Below are 24,163 nucleotides of genomic sequence, written 5' to 3'. Positions count from 1 at the left end.
CTGTTAAAGGAGGTGAATTGCTCCTGAAAGCTTCAGGAAGAGGCCGTGAACTTCCCAAAGCGACTGAACGGTGATGATGAGGAGGGTTTTAAAAGCATTCATGGAATCCCAGCCTGGTTTGGGTTGGAAGGGACCTTAAAACTCCTCCAGCTCCAACCCCTCTGCCACGGGCAGGGACCCCTTCCACTGGAGCAGCTTGCTCCAAGCCCCTGTGTCCAACCTGGCCTTGAACACTGCCAGGGATGGGGCAGCCACAGCTTCTCTGGGCACCCTGTGCCAGCGCCTCAGCACCCTCACAGGGAAGAGCTTCTGCCTAAGAGCTCAGCTCAGTCTCCCCTCTGGCAGGTTAAAGCCATTCCCCTTGCCCTGTCCCTACAGGCCCTTGCCCAAAGCCCCTCTCCAGGTTTCCTGCAGCCCCTTGAGGCACCAGAAGGCTCAATCAGCTCCCTCATCCTGTGCGCTCTGTAAGCATTTGGGGTCTTAACTCCCGCTGATGGCATTGCCGGAGCTCAGAGGCGAGGAAGATGGAAGCAGGAGGAAGGCAGCTGCCCAGCTCCCCCCGGCTGCCACGTCTCAGCTGGGGAACAAAACCTCACCTCAGCTGATGCCGCCGCGCTGCTGCTGGCGGGGCCCCAGGCACGGGCACTGCAGCAAGGCAGGAGCACAGCGTTCAGTGCTGGCGCTTCCCAGCCCCTGGAGCCGGCGGGAGCTGACCGGGCTCCCGGGAGGATTCTGCCCCAAGCGGTGGTGGCAGTGGAGCTGCTGTGCGGCACCGCCTGCCCGAGCCACCTGCGGACACGGGGACCCGCGGCTCTGCGCCTACTGGAGCTGGGTGCTCTGCCGGCGGCCCCAGCATCGGGACGTGGAGCTGCTGGAGAAAGGCCAGAGGAGACCACGGGGATGCTCAGGGGCTGGAGCAGCTCCCATGCGGAGCCAGGCTGAGAACACTGGGGCTGCTCTGCCTGGAGAGGAGAAGCTGTGGCTGCCCCATCCCTGGCAGTGCTCAAGGCCAGGTTGGACACAGGGGCTCAGAGCACCCTGCTCCAGTGGAAGGGGTCCCTGCCCGTGGCAGGGGTTGGAGCTGGAGGAGCTTTCAGGTCCCTTCCAACCCAAACCATTGTCTTTGTAATGAAGGCCATTGTGCAGAAGAGCTGGTGACTGTCCGAAAGCCCCGAGGGACTTGGCTCCAACGTGGTCTCTGCTGATGGCCAGAAAGAATTAAGCAGAATAAAACCAGGTGATGCTTTCCAGGTGATGCTTTTGCTGTACCTCAGAGGCCCTGCAGGGACAGGGAGGGCACTGATTGGAGAGGAGCTGCTTTGTTTGCTGGTTTTCTCCTTGCCTGTCTTGAAGAGGATTGAAATCAGGCTTCCCCCTGCTGGTAACTGCCTGAGTCATGGCCGGGCTCGGGGCTGGGACTCTGCAGCCAGCAGAAAGCAGAAGGAAGCTGGAAACTCTTTATAGCTTCTCAGCCTGACCTCTGTGCCGCGCACTCGCAGGGCTTTGTCTAAGACACTTGGACATTAATCTGTGACTCAGCTGCTTGCCCTCCGTCCTCTGCTCACAGAAAGCTCGCTCACATCTGCCACGGAAGGAGCAAACCACGAGCACTCCCTTTGATAGCTCCTTGGCAAGGCAGCCCAAGCCCAGCACATGACACAGGGAGCGCTCAAAGCGGCCACCAGCTCCACCTCGGCTGCAAAGGGCAACGTTTGACCCCGTACAAAACCTGTCTGGTGGGCAGATTCCATCATTAGCACCCAAACCTCCTGCTTGGAGCTGCAGGAACGGAGAGGTCGAGCCCCCAGCACTAAAAGGAGCAAAATAAACCCTGATTTAAGTCCCTTTGTGTTGGTGACCACCTTTGCACCCTTCCGATTAAGTGGAGAATGTCTGAACCCAGCAGAGACACAAAGCAAGTGACAGCAGAAGGGCTGAAGCCCCACCTGCTGCGGGAGAGCCTGGGCACTGCTCGCATCCCCTGCGGGCTCTAAGCTGCTGATGCTGCACATACCCCTCTAGGACTCTTCCTCCTTTGAATAAACAAAGTCAGAGCTGGCAGCAGGAGCTGAGGATCCTTTGCACAGCCTGGAGGTGAGGCAGCATCTACATGAACGAGGGGAAGTTCTGCCAACACTCTGTACGTTGCTCGTCTCTTACTCGAGGACAGAACCTTCCCTGACACTCCCCCCAGTTCAAGCACTGCTTCTGAAGACCCTTGTGCCATCAAACATCCTCATTCCTCTGCAAAAGGTGCGTAGAAGAGGAGCTTCCATTCCCAACAGGAGGAAGTAACTCAGAGGACGAAGCCTGGACCGCATCCTCACCCAGCTCCCCTGGCCTTTACCTGCCTCCAGCTCCGGCATGCGCCAGAAGGCACCGGGCATGCGGTACCCAGGCTGTCAGGGGCAGAGGCGCTGCCGCAGGCTCCTGGCAGCTCCGAGCTGGGGCTCTGCTCTGTGGCAGCTCCGAGCTGGGGCTCTGCTCCGTGGCAGCTCCGAGCTGGGGCTCTGCTCTGTGGCAGCTCCGAGCTGGGGCTCTGCTCTGTGGCAGCTCCGAGCTGGGGCCCTGCTCTGTGGCAGCTCCGAGCTGGGGCTCTGCTCCGTGGCAGCTCCGAGCTGGGGCTCTGCTCTGTGGCAGCTCCTCACTGTGGGCAGGGAAAGCCGGCGCTGATGGGACAAGAGGTCCCTGCCTCGCTCCTGGAGCCCCCCGGCCCCGCAGTACCTGAGGTGTGCAGGGAAGGCAGTGCTGGCCAAGCACAGCCCCAGGCTCCCGGCTCCGGGTACAGGCGCTGGCTTTGGTTGCAGAAATCCTCATTGACCAAGTCAGAGGTGGGGCAAGAACCGAGCTGAAGCAACACCAGGAACGGGCTTCGGAGCTAAAGTGGGTCAAGGGAGCCTGCAGCAGTCGGGAGAGAGAAAATCTCCTTTCTTTTCCTTGTTCCTGGCAGAGGAGCTGCAAATCTGTGCTCTGAATGCAGACAGGGCGAGGGTGTCGGAAAAGACAGACCTCGGCTTAGAAAACACCCAGGGAAGCTCCCAGCTGCAGCATGGGGAAGGGCACAGACCTGAGCCTGCGAGCAGGAGCTCTGCAGAAAGGGGGGGGGGGTGCTTCACAAGGAATCACAAAGTCTTGGTCTGGGCTTTGGTTGGTTTTGGTTACAGATGTGGTTTCTGCTCGAGCTGCACCAGGAAGAGCAGTCTCTGTGCTCTATGTGCACAGGGCCGGGGAGCCGGGTCTGCCCCTGCAGGCTTCTCACCACTGAGAACGTGTTTGTTTGCTGCTGATCGCTTGATCTTTAGGACAAGGTCAGCCAGCAAAGAGGGGAAGGTGGCAGAGGGAAACCCTCCATAACCTGGGGTTTAATCCTGCCGGGAGCGAGCAGTTTGGCTAGAAGAGATTCAGTGAAAACCAAACTGGAGGCCAAAAGAAACTGGAGAGGTGGGGGGAGCAGGGGGTGGAGAGACAGAGACAACAGCAGGGAGCTCAGGATCCCATCTGGAGGGGCAAGGGGCCAAAGCCACCGAGCAGATGGAGCCCAAGTGGCAGCTGTGAGGAAGGTGTCAAGTGCTCTGCGGAGGATCCTGCTCTAAAGGCATGGCTGGGACAGCTCCTCCCCACACCGCACTCATCCGGATGGTGCTTCATTAGCAAGGGCCCTCTCCAGATCTAGAAGCTGTTGTCAAACCCCCTGGGCATGGGGATAAGCAGCAGAGGGTTCTGTCCCCCAGCAGTGGGGGGCCCCACTGGTTAAACTGGGTTCCTGTTAACTTCTACATACACCAAGAGCTGCTTCTGCTCCAGAAGGGCTCAGTGAAGGATTTAATGCATCTCCGTGGCTGTGCTTCATGGAAGAACACCCAGCAGCTGCTCCAGCAGCTCCACACCAGAACCATCACCCAATCCATCAGAAGAGGGGGCTGTCTTCAACACAGGCCTTTAATGCAGGCACCCTTCCAGACCACACCAAGAAGCTATGAGGGCTCTGGGAGCTGCCAGAATCCTGGAATCAAGGCTCGGGAGAGGTGGCCACGGTCTCTTTTTCTTTAATAAAGATATGGAGGCGGGGTTTTCCCTGTTAAGGCAAGGACTGCATCCTGCTGCGGGGAGCTGGGGGCGCAGCTTCGATTACAGAGACAGAACAAAGGCAGCTCAACCACAACCAGAACGGAACTGTTACACTCGGAGGACAATTCTGAATCACGAACCCGAACAGGAGCCAGAGCCAAGCTCCTCCTGGCTCCCGTCCTGAGCCCGGGGCAGAACCGACTCTGAGGTACAAGACAATAAATTAAAAGTCCACCCCAAGGGCAGAGATCGCCCTCTCCTCAATGCGACGTCTTCTTCACTCCCTTCCCAAACCTGGCATCAAGCCCGAGGCCTGCAAAGAAGAGAAAACAACCCCTGAACCATGGAATGGTTTGGGATGCAAGGACCTTGAGATCCTCCAGCTCCAACCCCTGCCACAGGCAGGGACCCCTTCCACTGGAGCAGCTTGCTCCAAGCCCCTGTGTCCAAACTGGCCTTGAGCACTGCCAGGGATGGGGCAGCCACAGCTTCTCTGGGCACCCTGTGCCAGCGCCTCAGCACCCTCACAGGGAAGAGCTTCTGCCTTAGATCTAACCTGAACTTCCCCTGGTTCATTACCCCTTGTGCTGTCGCTGCAGTCCCTGATGAAAGTCCCTCCCCAGCATCCCTGTAGGTCCCACGGACCCTCCACCAAGCGGCTTCTCATACACCCAGCTCTGCTTTAGACCAGCGTCCTCTGTTGGCTCTGCCCTCACTGCACCCCATCGCTTTCAGCTCAGGTCAGGGCTTTGCTCTCCAGACTTACCCAAGAACACGAGGACCGTCCCCACCCACTGCATGGAGCTGATGGGGTTGGCAAAGAGGATGACGGATGCTAAGATGGTGAAGAACTTGCGGGTTGTGGTGATGATGGAACATGTCAGAGGGCCGAAGTACACCACGGTCATGAAAATGAAGCTCTGTAAGAGGCAGAGAGATGCCTGTTGTCAATGGGAGCAGGGAAAGTACAACAGAGATCATGCTTTCAGGTGAGAACCACTGAGCCAGAGCTGAGTCTTATTTCAAATCTTGATTATTTGGGTACAAACTCAAACTGGTTTCACACTGAAGGAGCCAGGACAGAACACGAGCACTACCTACAGCATCCGAACGGGAGGCAGCCCTTCCTGCCCATCTCCCAGCTGGGCAAACACAGAGAATCCCAGCCTGGCTTGGGTTGGAAGGGACCTTAAAGCTCATCCAGCCCCAAGCCCTGCGCAGCAGAGGGGCAGGATCCCCTCCCTCACCTGCTGCTCAGGCTCTGGGGGTGCAGCCCAGCACACAGGGGGGTTCCATCCCCATGAAGCCTGGGGCCCAAGGGAGGTGAATTTACCTGACCCAGAGCACTGGTGAGGCCAAAGAGCAGGATGTTGTAAATGACGCTGGGAAATCGCTCTGTGAAGCTCAGGAACTCCCAGAGCTCCCCAGTGAACAGAATGCCTGGAACAAAGATCCAACCTGAGAAGCCAGAATCCTGAGCCCAGAGGCAGCCCCAGGAGCCACGGCCCCCGTGGTGCACAACAGGAGCTACTGATGGTGAGGACTAAATCCCAACACAGTGAAGAAAAAGCCACCACATCCTTGGCTCCTGAATGAAGCCGTCACTGAAGCGCACATTCAGCTCTCCCAGAGCAGCTCCAGCAGTGCCCCCAGGAGCTGCTCCTCCCTGTGTGGGGCTGGAAGCTGCACTGATGCCGCTTCTCTGCTCGGCAATGGGGTAGGAACCGAGGTGGAGCCAGCGCTGGACCGCTGCGCTCTGCAGGGGGCGATGCCCTCTGGTGGCTATGAGCAGAGCTGCACGGAACAGCCCAGGCTCCGCAGCCAACCCAACCAACCCCAAGTGCTTCGTGAAGGGCTTCGTAAAGGGGGTTGCAGCCCCGCTGCTGGAGCTCGGCCGCTGCCGCTGGGCAGGCTCTGGGCGAGGAGGATTCTACAGCGCGCTCCTTACCAGCCCCCAGGAACAAGGTAGACCAGAGGTTAACGTTCAGCATCATGTGGTTGGAACCCGTCTGGTAGTGAGCTCTCATGTGGTCCTGAGACACTCCAGTGAGCCCGTCCAGGGTCAGTGACAGCAGCTGAGGGAAGATAAGAGGCAGCGAAGGAACCCTCCCTCTTTATCCCTTCTCCAGGAGGAAAACCTTGACCATTGCCCAGCTTTTACATCCCAATCACCCACTGAACAGCAACGCGTGGCCTCAAACCAGGGGCCAGGAGGGGTGCAAATGCTCTCGCCCTGATCTCATTCCATGGCTCTGGAGCACTCCCCTCAACCCCAGTGTCCTCCTGCAGACGCGTTTCCACATCACCTCATGGACGTGCTCGAGGTCCAAAGGACACGGCCTTATCTGTGCTGTGCCTGCTCCTTCTCAGCCCTGCTGTGGACTCACCAGGAGGAGCTCTCCGTAGCCAAAGACGTGCTCCTCGCTCCCAGCCACCCTCTTTGGCTTGTACAGGAAGAGGGCGACGCCGGCCACAATCAGGAGGACGCAGAAGTACTTGGCTGGGGGGTACCTCTTCCGCAGCAAAGTCACTCCTAAAAGCATGACTGGAAAGAGGAGAGGTCACAAGGTGCTGCCCAGCCCTCGCAGGGGAGCCCAACCCACAGCTAAAGCAGGGTCTGCTCTGCCCGTGCTGGAGCTATGAGGAAGGGAGGAGCTGTTTTGGTGGGTGAGGTCCTGGTTAAGGGTACCATAAGGGTACCAGAGCCCCCCCCCCCCCTGCCCCCGAGTGTACAAATTGAAATGTGAAGCTTCTTTACCTGGAATGGGCTTACAAGATTTGCCAAGGACCTGTGAAAGAAGGACAGGGTCAAACACCCGCAGAGCATCCTCTGGAGATCGGGGCAGCAGGAAGGTGACTGCACAGGATGCACCCCTACAGAACACACAAGGTGCTTCAAAGAGGCATCACCCCCCCCCCCCCTCCCCACGGAGCCACTGCTGCATGAGCGGTGCCAGGCACCACCTCGAGCCCTCCAGCAGCAAATTCCCACCGTTTCCAGGGGCTGCTTTCCCTGTCTGAGCTCTCCAGGTCTCTGCTGACTGAAACACAGCGAGCCCGGCCCAGAACCCCCCGATGGCCCCGCGCCGCACCTGTGTGGGGTAACTGACGAACTGCAGAGCCGAGTTGCTGGACACCATTGCGCCCAGGTAGGAGAGGGAGCAGGCGGCGTAGAGCCAGCTGCGGGTGCGATCCACTTTGACAGCGTCGAATACATAGATCACTGCGGGGGGGCGGAGAGGGGGGGTGAGAGAAACACCAGGAAACACCTCAGGGAACCCCGGACTGGTTTGGGTTGAAGGGACCTCAAAGCTCTTCCAGCTCCAACCCCTGCCACTGGCAGGGACCCCTTCCACTGGAGCAGCTTGCTCCAAGCCCCTGTGTCCAACCTGGCCTTGAACACTGCCAGGGATGGGGCAGCCACAGCTTCTCTGGGCACCCTGTGCCAGCGCCTCAGCACCCTCACAGGGAAGAGCTTCTGCCTGAGAGCTCAGCTCAGCCTCCCCTGTATCCGGCTGGAGCCGTTCCCCTTGCCCCGTCCCCGCAGGCCCCCATGAGCGGCCCCTCACCCGTTACGAGCACCCCCGGGCCCCACTCACGGAGCTTGGCGAAGGCCGCGTTCACCACGCACTGGATGAACACGAGCGTCAGCGCGAACCGGAACCTCTCCTGCTTCGCGCCCTCCCCGTACCGGCCGCGCGTGCTGCAAGAGCGGAACAGGCGTCAGGCGGCGCCGGGCCGGGCGCAGCCCCGGCCCCCTCCCCGCTCACATGCTCTCCTGCAGGATGCCGTAGTAGAAGTAGCAGGCGAAGACGCCGAGGCAGCAGACGGGGAGGCGGAGCCGCTCCGGCAGGGCCAGGGCCGCTCCCGCGCCCATCTCCGCCGCGGGGCCGCTCAGCGCCGGCGCCACGTCCAGGACCGCATCGCGCAGCCCGCCCGGAGCCGCCGGCCTCATACGCCCGGCCCGCGCCCGCCCGCGCCGCAGGACCCGCCCGCGCCTGCCCGCAGCACTGCCGGGCCCGCCGCGGGGCAGAGAGGGGAGCGGGCGGCGCCGGGGCCGCGCGGAAGGGACGGGCCGGGGCCTGCCGGGGCCTGCCCGGGACCGCGGCTCGGCCGCGCACCCCTCCGCCGGGCACCGCTCGGGGCAGGCGGCGCCGGGGACAGCCCCGGGCTTGGGGCCTTCTCTGAGTGCGGCCCTCGCGTGACGTAACACGATGTGGCGCGCGGGGATTGGCTGTGAGCCAGTGGGCGGAACTAACGGAGCCGTTGCGGGCGGTGCGACTCTGACAGAGCGTACGCATGCGCAACGAGGGTTGCTGCCTCTTCCTCCGCGGTCCTAATGCCCGCCCTACCCGGCGGCCCCGGGCTCCGCTGGTAACGGAGGGAAGCGGCACAGAGGGGTTTTAATGCCTCAAGTGTTTATTTCGATCTCTGCCCCCGCCGTTAAGCTCTACAAACACAAACCCGAAATAGACTTCAAGGAGCTGCAAAAATAGTGTCTTTGGAAACGTCTGACATGAGATACAGGCAGAGGCGGCCCCGCTCATCCCCAGCGCCCACACGCGTGGTTCCAAAGGGTCTGTGCAGCCCTGCTGCCATGGGCCACCCCCCAGCAGCGGCACCCCTGGAGCAGGGAACTTTTCTGCCTCCATCCCCTCTTCCTGCCAAGGCACCTGGAAAACCTTTGCTCAGGCGCAGGGAAACCCAACAGCCCCAGCTGGCTCCTTCCACTGGCTCACACCAGCTCGCGGAGCACAGACAAAAAGCTGCCGAAGCTTCCGGCTTGTCTGGGGGGTCCAAGGTATCGAGGGAGCCGGTGCTGGGGGAGACGAGATGCAGCCGAGAGCAGGGGCCCACAGGCCCCTTCTTCCCCCCAGGGCTCAGCAATCCCCACCCGAATCCTCTCAGAGCCCAACTTCGCCTCTGCTCCTCTGCACCAGCACAATCACACAGGAAACAAGGACAACTGAGCACAGGAAAGTGCTCTGAAGAGGGAAGGCTCAGGGAAAGGAGCCTCTCCAGCAGCCAGGAATCCCATGGCACTCCGTGCTTCACAGTTCTATCACCCTGCTGTGGGGCGCAGTCCCAGGGCTGCCTCGTGGCTGTCACATCCCACCCTCAAGGCACCAATCTCCAGAAGCTGGAAGAGCTGCGCTCCCAGAGGATTCACACCACCAGGGAGCTGTGGAAGACGACGCTCTCCTCGGCCTGACCACGCTTCCAGGGTTCATAGCTCAGGGCAGGAGCCGTGGCCACGTCGCTGAAGCTGCCGCCCACAGCGTCCTTCCGCACCCCGAGGAACGGGGCCGGGGGCTGGCAGGATGTCAACGTGCCCGGGACGGGGACGGAGGAAGCTGGGAAGCTCCTGAAGAGGAAGCCCACGTTTGGGAAGAGCGGCTTCACCAGGCTGACAGGGCAGAAGGCAGAGCCGGTGGGGTTGAAATGCACCTTGTTCTTGTCTGGGCAGGAGGGCTGGAAAGGCTGCTCAGGGCTGGGGGAGCTGGAGAGAGACAGAGGGGATGGCACTGGGGATGGCTGCTCCCAGGAGCATGGAGCAGCCACAGCGAGAACACCTGGAGCGGCAGCACCCTTCAGAGGGCCTGAGTGGGAGCCGAGCCCCCTCAGGTACAGAGCAGCACGAGGAGCATGGTCTGTTGAGGGCTGACTTCTACAACTGCTGCCGCTCCGCAAGGGCTCTGCTGACCAACACCCACTGCCTGGGAAGGGATGGGACCACCAGACCCTTCTGAGGGTCAGCATTCCAGCTTCCTGCTCCACACCAGGCCCGGAGCAGCCCCAGTTTGCTCAGGAATGCTTCCCCAGTGGCTGCTCCCTGCTTTGAGGGGGGGTGATTGTAGCAGCAGACCCTCAGCTCCCCCATCCCAGCAGCCTCTTGGTACTTACGAAGCTTCTTCAAAGGCCCGGATCCTCTCACATCCCTCCGGAGGCTCCCGTTTGAACACGTAGCTGTGGTTGGGGCGAGGGGAGGATGTGAAGGCCAGCACCGGGGAGCGGCTGCCCTCCTCTGATGGGGAAAAAAAGGCACATTTGGAGCAATGTTTAAAAGAAACCAACAGTGCTCCAACCTCACCGCGTTCCTTCAGACCCGGGGCTGGAGGCTGCAGTGCTCAAATCCCCAACCTTTCCTGTGTCATTCCCAGCTCACGTCCTCCATCTACTGCTGGAAGCCACCCATCACAACTTAGCCATGACCGAGACCCTCTCTCCCATCCCTGCTGCAGCCTCCAAGCCAGCACACAGACAGGGATGAGACACTGCCCCCCTCGGTCCCCCGAGCTCCCAACCCCTCTGCTCCAGGTTCTTACCTTTCTCTTTGGGCTCTGGCTGCACCTCATCCACTGCACAGGAGGGCTCTTCCATTGTCAGCCTCCCTGGGGGGCGTGGGGAGAGGTGCAGAGGCACAGAAGGGGAAGGGGAGAGGCTGCTCCAGCTGCCACTGCCAGGCTCCAGCACCAGGGACGCAGCTCCAGAGCCTCTCTGGGCAGGCACTGGTGCCCTGTGCCCATCTGGGACATCCAGGATCTAGGGAGGAAGCAAAGTCTCAGAGGAGGAAGAAAGCCCCTTGGCACCAGGGAAGGGGTTTAAGAGCAGCTTCAGCTACAGAGAGCAGCTGCTTGGGGTGCTGGATCCAGCTACAGGCAGAGCCTCTGCTCCAAGGACATGGGTCCTTCTGGATCCTGTAACACACTTCAGTTCCAAGCCATCTGGAGTCACTTCTCCCACATCTGCCCAGTGCAGAGGAGCCTCTGGACACCAGTCTGAGTGTCTTAAAGCTGTCGGTGAGGCATCAGCCACCCTGAGATTGCTACTGGCTGATCTCACAGCACCAGCGAGGTTTAAGGAGGGAAGGAGCAGTCACTTGACCCAATTTAGACCGTTACATGCCTAGGACAGACTGAAACCAGGCACAGAGACTGTCCCCGTGGCCAAGCTGCAGATACAGGAGGTGCCTTTAGAGGAAGGGATTTCCAAGAGCACCCAGAGGGCCCAGGGCAGCCCTGGGAGCTTCACTTACTCGCAGCAGCTCCTCCTCTCCCTGCTCCTTCACAAACGCCTCCTCCAGTTCCTGGTTTAGGCCTTCCAGGCTCCTGTGCAAGCAGGGGCTGAGCCTCAAAATGGGAGATGGAGAAGGGAAGCCTGAAGGAGAGTCCTGTAACACAGCCCAGAGACAAAGGAGTTCACCGCTGTATCTGCACAACCTCATCCTGCTCCCACAGCAGTTCCCAAGGCTCAGGCTGACAGAAGCCTGATGGCAGAGTCAAGACATGTCAGTAACTGCAGATCAAAGCACAGGCACACGGTGAGGTGGGAGAGACGAGCAAAGAAACGGGGTCCCCTGAGGCACAGGAACAGCTTGGACACCTGCCCTGGGACATGTGGTGATGGCAGATAGGGGAGGCAGGAACATACCCGGAGGGATGGGAGGACAGCGTGGTCCCCCTGTACGGGGGAGCTCTTCTCCTTTTCTCTGCCACTTCTGCTGTGGAGCTTTGTTCTCTGGAGCTGCTGCTTCAGTTTGGCAATCTGGCAAACAGAGCTTGAGCTAGAACCAGGCAAGCCAACAGCCCCCCCCCAACAGGATCAGGCCCAGTCTCTCTCCTCCCCCTCTCTTCCAACCCACAAGGATTGAGATGGCTTCAATCACTAGGAGCAGCTTTGGCCTCCTCAAGAAGGATGGAGCAGAACCCCCCAAAAGGCCTCATCACAGCCTGCCCTGCTGCAGCATGCCCAGCACCATTCCTCCAGAGGATCTGGATTTTCCTCCACCTACAGCAAGCTGGGAACCACCTGGAACCCACAGACACCACTACACTGACCAGCAATGCACTGAGCTGCAGTGGAGCTGCTTTACAATAGGTGCCTGCTAGAAGAAGCCACCAAGATCAGTCTTTAGTTGGATCACAGAGCGTTAGGGATGAGAATAAGGGCTAAGGTCTCATCTTCAGTAGTCTCCTGGCCTCCCACTCCGCTCCCGTGCCAGCAGCAGCCTCCTGTACATTAGGAACTAGCACAGACCTTGCTCAAGCGTTGGGAGGGGTGTAGTTTACCTCTCTGCGGTGGTCTGTGCTACCCCAAGAAGCAGAACGCTTGTGAGCACTGGAGTTGGCTTTCCCCACTTCCACATCATGCCAGGACACTGGAGTCTGGAGCGATGAGAAACATGGCTGAGAATAATCACATTTACTGCTTTAGAGACTGTGCTGGAGTCCTAAGAACAAGTGATCACTTCTGCCCATTCACTGGCCTGTTCTCACCTCCCCCATTAATGTAATAATCACAGAATCAGTCCCAGCCTGGTTTGGGTTGGAAGGGACCTTGAAGCTCCAACCCCTGCACGGGCAGGGACCCCTTCCACTAGAGCAGCTTGTTCCAAGCCCCTGTGTCCAACCTGGCCTTGAACACTGCCAGGGATGGGGCAGCCACAGCTTCTCTGGGCACCCTGTGCCAGCGCCTCAGCACCCTCACAGGGAAGAGCTTCTGCCTAAGAGCTCATCTCAATCTCCCATGTCAGTTTGAACCCATCACCCCTTGTCCTATCGCTGGTGGACAATCACCACAAGTGCCTTAGATGATCTTAAGCTCCTTTCCAACCCTGACTATGACTGCGAGATAAAGAGCATCATCCTGGAGAAGGAACTGCAGCAGCCCCATGCTGCTGTGCTGCAGTGTTTCATGTTCGAGGCACTCATTGTATGAAGCAGCATCACCAAGAGGAAAAGCCTCACCCAAGGGTGAGAGCACACAAAGTGCTCCTGAGACCTCAGCCTCCCAGCCCAGGGTTCAAAAGCGCAACCAGAACCAGAGGTTGGCTGCAGAGGGGCTGGAGGAGCTCTGGTGCCTCTGCAGCTCATGGGCCTCCATCTGCAGGGCTGCAGGTCTCAAGCACCTCCTCATGCAGAGCAGCCTCAGCACCACGTTCCCAAGCTGCTGGCCAAGCACCAGCCACGGTTTGAGTATCAGTGGAAATCAGAAAGCACTGTTAATGTGATCAGCAAAGGGTGTGAACTTCCTCCCCCTGAACTCAGCACCATCCCAGCAGTCCCACAGGCACAGCGTTTGAGACCAACCATCACTTTTTCCTCCCCAACATCCCATTTCAGTGCCTCTCCACATGCTCCCCCCGTGTCACTGCTATTTCTGTGGGAGGCTTTGGATAATATTTCCCTCCTCCAGGCTCAGGAGGTGCAAGGGCCTGAGAACAGCTCCTCTCGGAGCAGCTGAGCTGGTCTCCCCAGAGGCTACTGCAGGAACAGCAGCTGCTTTAAACAAGCCTCTTGAATCCAGGGGATGACAGAAGCTGCTGCTCTCAAAAAGGGCTTGAAAGTCTGTTTAAACCAAAGGAACAAGGCAAGTTACCCACAGAGGCACCAGCCTTCCCTTCTGGAGAAGGATACAGGTGATTTCTAGGCAGAAAACACAGGCTCTGAATGAAGCCCCTTCTTACACACAGCACTGTAAGCAGCACTGTGTTCCCTGTTGCCTACATCTCCATTTTGCAATGCCTGTGAGCAGCAGACAGCACAGCACAGCGCAATTCAACTCCAGTTTGGTTGGAGAGAAGAAAAGAGCCTGAACCACTGCTCTGAGCACTCACAGCCACCCAGACCTGCGCCAGATTGAGCTAAGGAGCAGCCCAACGGGATAGGAAATCCTATGGCAAGGACCAGCCTTGCACATGGCACATCAGCTCATTTCCTACCTCAAACACTCCCCTAAACAACTCAAACACCATGGGCCGTTATCCCAAAGCATTGTGTCACTGTGTGTCCCAGGGGATCACACACATAAGGACGAGAGGCACAGGTCTAAGGGACGAGACCACAGCCCTGTCCCATGTCACTGCAAGAAGCAAGTGTGTGGGAAGCTGAACTCCAGCTGCCAGGCACAGCCCTGCCTTGCAGGACGGGACAGAAACTGCCCTCAAGTCAACAGAAGCCTCCTGAGCCCTGCTTGTCACTTACTGCAGCCTATGGCTGGGACACCCGAGCACTGGGGCTCACAAGAAAACTCAGGCCTAAAAAGGAAAAAACCTGCTGCTTGCAAGAGAAAGGCCTGAGAGCGGAGGGGGCAGACACGTCCCACCTCTGCAGGCCCTGTCAGGGCAGAAGGAAATTACAGAACCTTTTGCACTGTGACAAAACCGCTTCCTCAGAGACAGGAGAGAGAACAAAGCGCTTTGCACAGCACCAGAAAGCCGTGGGCTCTGACCCTGTGCAGTGCTGGCACCCTCAGCCCCACATTGAGCATCTGCACCTCTCACCCACCCCATGACAGCAACCGGACAGAGCACTGCAGAAGAGCTCATCAGGAGCTGTAAGGAGACGAACGTGTGCTGATGACAGTCCCAGGTTTGGGAACTCCTGAGCCTCAGAACAGGGCAGGAGCAGCAAAGTGCCAGGGTTATGAGGAGGAGGTGCAGGGCAGGCCGGACCCAGGACTTCATTCCCAGCTATCACCAGCCAAGTCCTTTGCCACACATTGGGGTTTGTGTGTGAAGCACTGGAGATCAGTGCTCATTTCACAGGCATTGTGCAACGTGAAACTGCCATTTGCAAGCCTCCTGCAGATAATGCTGAAAGGCTGCAGCACCTATTCACTGCCAGGAGTGCTCAGCTCCATGCTCACATAGGAATTAACATAGTAATGGCTTCCATTCCAGGAAGAAGAAGGTGTCCCTCTTCTCCAACCTATTCCCCAAACCATGGCTATGTGCAAGACAAACTCATTAGCCCCAAAGCACTGGGGTTAAGTGTTCCCAGCATGTGATAAGGCCAGAAAGGCAGAGTGTGCTTCCCTGCCTAGGAATCAACAGGCAAATTCTTTCCCTTCCTTTCCAGCATGGCCTCTGCCCTCAGCAGAGCTCCTGGGCACTAGAACTGGAACAAAAGCAGGCACAAATACTTTGGAAAGGGACAATGGAAGTTGGAATCCAAGGGAGAATTTCCTGCAAACAGCCCAGCAATACATTGTTGACTAGCAAAGCTCAAACAGGGAGTTCACAGAGGCTCAATGTGCTGAATAAACCACTCGTTGAGCAAACGGATGCCCTTATCCTCCCGAATTCCTCCACCTCTGCAGATATGGCACTATTTGCTGCCATACAGTAATATTTACAGGTTGCTAAGAGTTCCTCGAGGACTGGAGCTCTTCCATCCTCCAGCAGAGCTTCCTGTGCCAGCGAGCCTGTGCTGGGAGCACCCCTGACTCCTTGCGGTGTGTGGCACACAGCCCAAGAGGTTTATATAAGGACTTGGCCCAGGACAGCAAGCCAGGAAACACTAAAGTAGCATCGAGCCAGTGCTGGAGAAGGGAGCCAGAGGCCATCTGCCTCCAAACAAGGCCAAGGAAATGCTAACTCTGCATCAAAGTGGGATCAAGTGAAGTTGGGAAGCAAAAGGGGGGAAAAAGCCTTCCTAGAAAGCTGCAGCTGGATGGGTGGAAGTTTAGTGTCTTCCCCGTTCACCCCCGTTTACAGCTCACTGCAGTCCTGCAACCCTCTCCTGAGCCACAGACCTCAAGGGCAGTCTGGTGTTTTTACCTGGGTAGCTTTGTCATTCATGCATGAGGTGGAAGCTCCTTCAGCATCCCGAGGCCACTGTCCCAGCAGGTAGGAGCCTACTATGGTGTCCAGTGAGGAGGTGCGCCGCACACGGGGCTGCTGGGGACGGCAGCTCTTCTCCACAGCAGCAGCACAGGGAACGCTGGCTGCACAGGGGGAAAGGAAAGAACATGAGACTTCCAAAGCCAAGGCTCAGCACCAGCAGTGTCACAATTAACAGGCCCACATCCATTACAATGATCACAAGGGAACTGGCCCATACAGCCTGGCGAATCCCAGCCTGGTTTGGGTCAGAACGGACCTTAAAGCTCCTCCAGCTCCAACCCCTGCCACAGGCAGGGACACCTTCCACTAGAGCAGCTTGCTCCAAGCCCCTGTGTCCAACCTGGCCTTGAACATTGCCAGGGATGGGGCAGCCACAGCTTCTCTGGGCACCCTGTGCCAGCGCCTCAGCACCCTCACAGGGAAGAGCTTCTGCCTAAGAGCTCATCTCAGTCTCCCCTCTGGCAGGTTAAAGCCATTCCCCTTGGCCTGTCCCTTCAGGCAGAACAGGCAGGGAGGGAGTTAAACCACATTAAACTCAGCCTTGAAACTGTTAAAACACTCTGTTGTGTTTGCCAAATACCTCTGTATACAAAGGTGCTGCAGCCCCCAGCTGAGGCTGTTCCAGGGACATGGTCTGGTGAATATATCTTTTTCATCAGCTAAAAATCACATTTTTGAGCAGTGGAATTCGAGCTCTAGGTGAGAAAAGGGCAGGAACAAAAAGCCACATGGAAGAGCAAGAGAAGCATCAGGCCCTGCACAGCCACACCTCGCAAGGGCTATGCTGGATTAAAGGCTCATTGTGCAGTTCCAGGCATGCTCCCTGTTCCCAACAGTTAACAGCAAGTGCCACGAGCTCCAGTTTAGAAACCCATGAGTATCTGTGGCTTCCTCTTCAATGCCTCATTGCCCACACATGCAAAGTCACTTGCACCTCCATTACATGTGACTGCATCTGTCTCTTCCTCTCTTGCTGCTCAGGGGAACTGAACCCTCCTCCAGCAGGGCAGCCTCATCCCACGCTGCTCTGACAGTCCATGGCCCCCAAAAGCTCTCTGATATAACCAGAACATCCCGAGTGACTGGGGTCACCTTTGTACTCCAAGCCTCCAACATGGGCAATGTGGGCAAAACCAGCCTGAAAGGTCTCAAGAACAGACAACTGATATGGTTTAGTGGTGGACTTCATCTTGAGGGCCTTTTCCAGCATAGCTGATTCTATGGCTGAGAGCAGAGGAGACATGGCCTCCTACAGTGACAACTGTGTGATGGCTGACCACCATCTAAATCTATTGATGCATGAACAGCAGCAACTGCTGCTCCTTTCCACAGAGCTCTGCCACTGAACAGCCCAGGGAAGGGCAGGGTGCTGCTGGGTGCAGAGGCTGCCTGCACAGGGCCTGGGGCACTGAGGCAGGGTGGAGTGTCCTGTTTACAGTCCCTGTGCTATTATCATCCCTGTGCACCGAGCCTGCAGAGCTGCCACCTAGCCACAAGCTCTGGAATTGGTCCAGGCCAGCTCCACAGCTGAGAAGTGTCAGGTTGTGGAGCTGTTCCTTCCCCTGTGACAGTGAAGCTGCTGCAGATAACAGCCCTATCCCCCGGAGCCATTTGGCTGCCTCCAAACACTGCACGGGGCTTTTGTACAGGCACAAGTTAGGCTGGTGCAAAGTAGGAAGTCTTCAGATGTGCAGTGTCCCTGGTCTGTCCCAGCCACAGCAGCAGTGAGCTCAGAGATGCCTCAGTCTCTCTAGAGCCAATCTCTGCATCTAGGAGAAAACAGGAGTCTGCAGTAAACATAATGCAACTCCTAGGGTCACTTTTCACTAAGGAATACTGACAGCTGGACCAGACAATGACGGCAAGCAAAACTAAAGTTCCCCTTACTACTTGGAGTTGTAAAATGCTCTTCCTTCCTTCTGCAGATTTCACCCTGGGGAAACAGAACCTTCAATGTCAGAAACTCAGGGACACGTTGTTCCGAGCCTGATAGTTCTGGAGTACATCCCTGCAAAGCTCTATCTTCAAGTGAGGAAGCACAAAAACAGTCTATGTTTAAATATCAGCAGCTTCCCAGTTAACCAGAGAGCAAGGGGCAGAGCCTTGCCACAGAGGGAAGCTTGCCCTGCATTCTGCAATATCCAGGTGTACCAAATGGGTTTGCATGTAGGGTTTGGGTTATTGGATGTGGCAGGGAGAGCCATGCCAGGATGGAAGCAAAGCAGCTCTGTCAGTAACTTGTGTGAGTATCTGCCACCCCAGTGGAACAGAGATTACTATGTTAGTACTTTCACGTAAGCGTCAGCTTCCCCAGTCTAAAGCCTCGTCTTCTCTTGCTCTAACACATCTTACTCAGACGATGCCCCCAGTTTTGGGTGCTGTGAGATAACAAAGGCCTAAGTTTAATTTTTACGATCACAGCAGGACCTTGTGCCAGCAACTTTACTTTTAGATAAAGTATCTCCATCAAACCAGGCAGCTAGGTGGGTGTCAGTGTCCCCCACTGCACCCCAGCACCGCTCCCTGCATCTGCCACATCCTCCCGCACTACCTGCCTGCAGATCTCTGTACAAAGCACTTTCTTGTTGCATAGCAGCCACTCAGACACAGTTCAGGTGGCACAAGAAATGTTGGCATTGCTGTGGTGGTCACCAGGGCAGCAGCTCCATCAGTGGAAAGGAAATCCTTCCTACCATGGCAGAGCACTAAAAGCACCCTATGTACATCTTCAGAACTGTTCTGCTCCCTGAGTCATGGCTCAAACCCACAGCTCGGGAGTAGAGCAGGTCTTGACCACAGCATCTGAGCAGGCAGAGCAGGAGGTGAGGATGAGCCACAGCAAGAAATCCAGCAGCTTCCCTTCTCCTCTCCTGGTCTTCAGATGTAACTGGAGCAGACACAGGCAGGACCTGCAGAGGATGTTAACAGAGAATCCCACCTCACCTCACCCTGCACAAGGGTACCTGATCAGCAAACCTCTCTTCTGAGGCCCAAACCCACTTCACCCAGGCGTTCCCAAGCAGCAGAAGTGGGAGTGAAACCAAGATCAGAACTGAAGCTCCACCATTAGAACTCATTTAAACCTTGCTGCAGTTTCCCTGCAGTTGAGCAGTTTTGATCTTTACCAGAGCAAAGACTGTCAGTCTTCACAGGGAAAGAATTGCCTTTCCCAGCATTGTGCCTCTCTCCACGCTAAAAGGGAATGTGAAGATGGGGGAACCCATCCACTGCAGTCACCCCAGGCACTTCCTGGTGGCACACCAAAGCACTGCTGCTCCTTCATTCCCGAAGAGGACCTTACCTATCACATCACCTGAAAGCAAGGCAGGATTAGGCAAGAAATAAAAGCTTTTCCTCTGGGAATCCCAGAAAGCCCCTGAAAGAGAAGAAGGGGCTGCTTTCCTTGTTCTTAATGAAATGTTAAATCCTGGTTTGAACACTGCAGGAATCTGCAGATGCTCTGGAAAACAGAGAAGCATTTCACAGGAATTCATGGCATGGTCAGAGCTAACTCCCAAGAGAGAAACAAAGGCAAGATCAAGAGCTGGAAGGGTGCTGGGAGGGAAGGTCACAGAAGCTGGAGAGGAAAAGATCCACAGAGCCAGCTACAGGCAGATCTTTGTAAGGAGAGGAGGCAAGGGGGAGAGCTCAAGCTTTAACCAGCAATGAGGAGATCAGTAGCCTGCAGAACGTGCTTACTCGAGGCACCAAAGGACAAACAAGGCACTAAGGGGTCTGCACAAAAGCCCCACCAAAGGCAGCGACACCTCAACCAGACCAGGCTGCTCCAAGCTCCAGCTCTCTGCAAGGGACACATTCGACACCTCTCTCCCTCTCCATATTTTAAACTCACAAACCCTTTGCTCTTAAAGCAGATTTACAACTGAAAGGAAACTCCCACCCACGCCAGGATGGGATTTCACAGCTCTTTGCTGCTTTGAGTCAACTGTACCACAGAAACAAGGCCCTCAGCATGCTGAAATCCACTGCACCTTCCGGTGGAGAGGCAGAAGCTGTGGTTGAACCACAGGGTCTGCCCCTCCTGCCTCTTGCCCAAACCACACACACCCAGAGCCCAAACTGCCCCAGAAAGTACCTGCTCTTCCCAAGTACAGTCCTCTAAGAAACCCCATGAGAACCTTTCTCTGCTTCAGCTCTTGACTGGCACAGAAAGGAGCCCCCCACCGAGCGGGACACCCCAGGGGCAAAGAGGGTCCTACAGCAGGTTTTGGAGCTGGAGCCCCTTCTGATTCAACCCAGCAGGAACCTGCCCCATGAGCTTTGCTGAACCAGCCCCAAGGGCTTCACAACTGGCCCTGGAGCACAAAGGAAGCAATTCCAGGCTTTGTAATCACTCCCCTGGTTCCAGGCTGTGTTGAGTCCAGCTGGAAAGAGCTGCCCAAAGGCCACAGCATCTGCAGATAGCATTGAAGGGAACTGAGGGGACACCAGCAGTTCAAGCTGTCTTTTGAGGTTTTGGATGCAGTCGCTGTTGAAGAGCATATCCCTCCAATACAGCTCCAAGCCTGAAGTGATGGAGGAAAAGAGCTGAACTCTTCACCTTTAACTTCAGGCTTTCAAAGTTTGTTTTTCAAATGAGAAAATCATCTGAGGAATTTCAACATCCTCAAGGCCTGAGGTTGAAGTGCACAGCTCCTCAAGCAAGCCTGATGCAAGACACTGCTTTGGTGGGACCTTCAAGCCCATCTCTCACCCACTGACGGGCTGGGCGTGCTTCTGGACTGGTTTGCACAATGACATTGAAGTAAGAACTAGGAAAAAGCAAGCAGATGGGCAGCAGCTTCTCATGAGCAAGAGACTGGTCTAGAAACAAGCAAAAACTTGTTCACATTAGATCTTTAGGACTTGCTCACTCTGCTCCTGGAGCACACAGATGACTAAGTCGCTGCCAGGCTCATCCATGCCACCTCTATCAGAAGAGTGAAACCCAAGCAATGAATGTGGAGCTGTGGGTTGGGTTTTTTCCCCCTTTTTTGTTAACCCTGCTTAAATCAGCATCTGGGCATCGGGATGACTGCAGAAGGCAGGGCTCTCACTCTGAGAATTAGAAACCTTTGATTGTCAAGGCCTTGGAAATCTTCCAGTAGAGATAAGACAAAGTCAAATGAAAACTGAATAAGACCTCTTTGGTATTTCTACAGTTACAAAGGTGGGAAACAAGGAAAATGAAGGTTTCCTGTCCCTCACACAGACAGAGCTATATAAATCACATTAACACTGGATGACAAGCACTCCTCCCAGTTCTCTTCCTGGCTGGTTGCAGTAAAGCCATCTGCCTGGAGCCAGTGCCCATAAGAAGCTCCTGAAACAACAGCAAGAGAAGCATCACATGTGATAGACCTTCTGCTCACCTTCCCGCTGCCTCTTCTAACTGGGGAGCAGGACACCAAAGCTAACAGAAGCTCAGTGTTACAACTAGCCTAAAGAGTGTAAGCACAACAGCATTATGCATGCAAGAGTTTCACAGAGCAGCCTCAGGCTCAAGTATGGCAGGAACCGTACAAACTCCATTACTGCTGTTCCTGAATGCTTCCAGCCTGAAAGGAGGAGAAACTGAGGCACAGGGAGGAGCAACAGCTTGCCCAGAGTCATGCAGCAGGTTTCAGGCAAGCATGGAAACCATTCTCTCCCGTTATTTACCAACCACACAATCTCCTTTGAGATTGCCCTCATTTCCTGGAGAGCCAAGCCCACATCATCAGGTGGTTTCAATGGCAGCACCACAAGTTTCATTTTTAATGCAAAAAAAGCCTGTTTAACACAAATTCCAAGAGGAAATTTATTGGTCTTTCTTGGAAACCTTTCTTGTCCAACTGGGAATCCCACTAACCCAGGGCTCTCACCTTCAGCTGCAGGAGCCACAAGGGAAGTGCCAAGATCAGCTCAGTGCAGCCAGCGCTGCCACTTACCCAGGATTTCACCATCCAAGCTCCGCACACAGAGAGCTCATTGCACTGTGGTGCTCAACATCACTCCTCTGCCAGGGCTAGGCCAAGCACTGCGGGTTGGTTTCCCAGTGAGCAGTCAGGCAGTGTAGGGCTCACTACACCTGGAACAGAACCACTTATCTGCACAAGTGGGTTCCTCCAGTTCTCCACTCCCCATCATGGGGAAACCTTTGCTCTGGTCCATGCAGCTGCATTGGGCAACCCCAGCTGAAAGAAAGGGTCACAAAGTGTTCAAGGCCAGGTTGGATGGGGCTTGGAACAAGCTGCTTTGGTGGATGAGCTTTAAGGTCCCTTCCAACCCAAACCAGTCCAGGATTCTATGAAATAAAAACCTACCCAGGGTAAATTACCTGGCGGCTTCCTGGTTCCTCTGGAGCATTCTGCCATGCCAGGGACAGCTCAAACTGGCTGCAAACAGCACAAGCACTGCTATTACCCCACAAAGCTCATCCCAGCCCAGAGAACATGGAACCTCAGTAGTGTTAGAGCAGGCACAGGGCTCCAGCTACCCCAGCAGCTGCCTGCAGCCACCTAAGCTGGCAGAATGATGAATGAAACAGGGATGGGCCTGGCCTGCACCTGAAGAGGTTCAAACACAAACACATTACCTGCTTCACCACCTAAGGCTGCATCACTAAAGAGAGAAGGAATGAAAAGAACCCCAGACGCTGACCCCAGTGACAACCATCACCACAAGTCCTGCCAGCCTGGATCACTAAACAGCAAGTCTTAAAGTATTCTTAGGCCTCCTTCCTGGCATCCCCCAGCTCTTCCTTGGAACAGAAGCCCTTTGAGAGCCCCAGCAGCTGCTCCTCATCTCAATGGGATCCTCTATGATCAGAGCAGCTGCAGGATCAGACCCAGCTCACTCTGCACCTCTTCTTCCAAAAGCCCACTCCAGCAGCACAGAGCTCCAGAGCAATCCGGAAAATCAGCAGTCAAGTGAAGAAAGAGGTGCTAAAGCAATAGATTTCCATGCTGGGCTCCCAAAAGGTAGGAGGAAAAGTGTCAGATGATGACTCACCAGGACACCAGGTTTTGGTTAAACACTGCCAGTTTACTGCTCCAGCTCCCACACAGGCAGGCAGCAAAGTGGAGCTTACAAAGAGCGAGAAGGCAATGGAAATGTGAACACTTCCAAAACTCTGGATGAAATGACTGTGATTGAGGAGAAATCCTGCTCCTCGAGCCTGAACAGGAGGCACAGAGCCAGGAAGAAATGAAGAGCAGCAATTCTGGCTCGTGGCAGCAGAGCTCCAGCTGCTCTGCCCTCAGAAAGCTGCAGGTAAACTGCAGGGCTCCAACGCAAGCAGGAGCCCGCAGGCTTTGAGATTTCCTCTCTTTTCTTTATAACATCAGAAGCTACTGAGTAATTGCCCCATTAAGTGCAGCTTCACCTCCAGCTCAGCAGTGCTGAGGAAAGGATTCACCAGCACTCCAAAAAATGTATTTCATTAACTTGTTTCAAATGGAAATGGAGCCAAATGCTTTTTAATAGCTCCTCTGATCAATACAAACCCTGCCAGGGGCAGGAATGACTCCAAGTCTCAAGTAGGGAAACACAGGACACTTCAGGGCCATCAATTCTCATTGCAGGATGAGGTCTGGCCTCTGCAAAGCAGATTAAAGACCTGCTGCTTTAAGCAAGAGACGAGCACTCTGAATGCCACAAAGATCAGCTGGCCAAAGGTGGACTGACTGTCCCCTCTGGCCCCATGAGTCTGCTTAATCTTGTATTTAAGCCCCAAAATGTGTTTCACTATTATTTTAATACTTCTGGAGAGAGCAAACAGCCAAGCACGAACCCAGCATCCCTCCCACCAACAGCCACAAGTCACACACAGGAAGAAAAGGCAAAGACTGTGATTAGGTCACCCAACAGTTGCATTTCAATGGGCATCCCTGCAGCGGTCAGAAAACTCTCAGTACTGCAATTAGGGACCCACTGCCATCAGCGCACAACCAATTGCTGTTCTTTGTCAAGCCGGGTCAGCAGCATCACACGCAGGACTTGGGTGCTTTTCTTAGGGGGGGAACGACATCCAAACAGGCAACTCGCGGTCGCCTGCAAGCACCGACACGTCCTGCCCGCGAGGACTCCCTTCGCTCACCGGCCCTAGCGTCGAACCCCCCCGCTCCGGTGCGTGCCCCGCTCCCTGTTCTCCCAGCTTTCACTTCTCTCCGTACAGCACCAACCCCGCGCACGCCGTACTAATCGCATCGGGCCCCGGGTGCTGCGATCGAGCCAGTTCATCCTCGCCCTCCTCCCCTCACACCCCGCCCGCGAGTCGCACCAGGAGCAGCCGCGACGCGAACCGGCTCCCGGTGCTGTTCCGGAGCCAAACCCCGGGCCCCGCCGTTACCTGCTCGGCCCCCGTCGCCGCGGCGCTGCTGCAGCTGGAAGGGGACCGTGGCGCGGAGCGGCTGGAGCCCCCCGGCCCCGCCGCGGCAGCCGCTCGCTCCCGCCCCCGCCATAGCCGCTCGCCGCCGGTCTGGGCCC

General features: G+C 56.4%; 2 protein-coding genes across 8 annotated transcripts; both read right to left on the bottom strand.

The window, feature by feature from the left end:
* Nucleotides 1-4,164: 4,164 nt before the first annotated feature.
* Nucleotides 4,165-7,960, bottom strand: SLC35B1 (solute carrier family 35 member B1). 2 transcript variants are annotated; one of them, XM_057421418.1, is made up of 9 exons: nt 7,839-7,960; nt 7,668-7,771; nt 7,161-7,291; nt 6,827-6,857; nt 6,456-6,613; nt 6,017-6,143; nt 5,402-5,508; nt 4,835-4,988; nt 4,165-4,381 (listed from the first exon to the last, which is right to left on the bottom strand). In XM_057421418.1, the coding sequence occupies exons 1-9, from the start codon at nt 7,943-7,945 to the stop codon at nt 4,329-4,331; spliced, it is 972 nt and encodes a 323-aa protein (XP_057277401.1). In that variant the 5' UTR covers nt 7,946-7,960; the 3' UTR covers nt 4,165-4,328. The 2 variants fall into 2 exon arrangements, with proteins under 2 accessions (XP_057277401.1, XP_057277402.1); XM_057421419.1 differs by lacking the exon at nt 7,839-7,960 and having other exon boundaries at nt 4,179-4,381; nt 7,700-7,771.
* Nucleotides 7,961-9,134: 1,174 nt separating this feature from the next.
* FAM117A (family with sequence similarity 117 member A) lies at nt 9,135-24,147 on the bottom strand. Of its 6 annotated transcripts, none has more exons than XM_057421411.1 (8): nt 24,027-24,147; nt 15,629-15,795; nt 12,138-12,254; nt 11,500-11,613; nt 11,105-11,239; nt 10,395-10,611; nt 9,973-10,093; nt 9,135-9,568 (listed from the first exon to the last, which is right to left on the bottom strand). In XM_057421411.1, exons 1-8 carry the CDS (start codon nt 24,136-24,138, stop codon nt 9,235-9,237), a joined length of 1,317 nt encoding a protein of 438 aa, XP_057277394.1. In that variant the 5' UTR covers nt 24,139-24,147; the 3' UTR covers nt 9,135-9,234. The 6 variants fall into 6 exon arrangements, with proteins under 6 accessions (XP_057277394.1, XP_057277395.1, XP_057277396.1 ...); XM_057421412.1 differs by having other exon boundaries at nt 12,138-12,233; XM_057421413.1 differs by lacking the exon at nt 24,027-24,147 and adding an exon at nt 16,275-17,016.
* Between the last annotated feature and the right edge of the window lie 16 nt (nt 24,148-24,163).

The sequence above is a fragment of the Pezoporus wallicus genome, unplaced genomic scaffold, assembly GCF_028554395.1.
Source record: "Pezoporus wallicus isolate ANWC-B61680 ecotype Strahan unplaced genomic scaffold, APGP_CSIRO_Pwel_v1 contig_13057, whole genome shotgun sequence".
Classification (NCBI taxonomy): Eukaryota; Metazoa; Chordata; class Aves; order Psittaciformes; family Psittacidae; genus Pezoporus; species Pezoporus wallicus.
Note: the sequence above shows the minus strand (reverse complement) of the source record. Positions and strands in the feature narration are given on the sequence as shown.

Excerpts from the sequence above, each read along its gene's own strand:
- SLC35B1 (XM_057421418.1), bottom strand. The coding sequence starts at position 7,945 with ATGGGCGCGGGAGCGGCCCTGGCCCTGCCGGAGCGGCTCCGCCTCCCC. Across the intron at positions 7,292-7,667 it reads CGCGGCCTTCGCCAAGCTCC|TGATCTATGTATTCGACGCT; the intron begins GTGAGTGGGGCC and ends GCCCCCCCGCAG. Across the intron at positions 6,144-6,455 it reads GCTACGGAGAGCTCCTCCTG|CTGCTGTCACTGACCCTGGA; the intron begins GTGAGTCCACAG and ends ATCTTCCCTCAG.
- FAM117A (XM_057421411.1), bottom strand. The coding sequence starts at position 24,138 with ATGGCGGGGGCGGGAGCGAGCGGCTGCCGCGGCGGGGCCGGGGGGCTC. Across the intron at positions 15,796-24,026 it reads CGGCGACGGGGGCCGAGCAG|CCAGCGTTCCCTGTGCTGCT; the intron begins GTAACGGCGGGG and ends CCCCCTGTGCAG. Across the intron at positions 9,569-9,972 it reads CGGGCCTTTGAAGAAGCTTC|CTCCCCCAGCCCTGAGCAGC; the intron begins GTAAGTACCAAG and ends GTCTCTCTCCAG.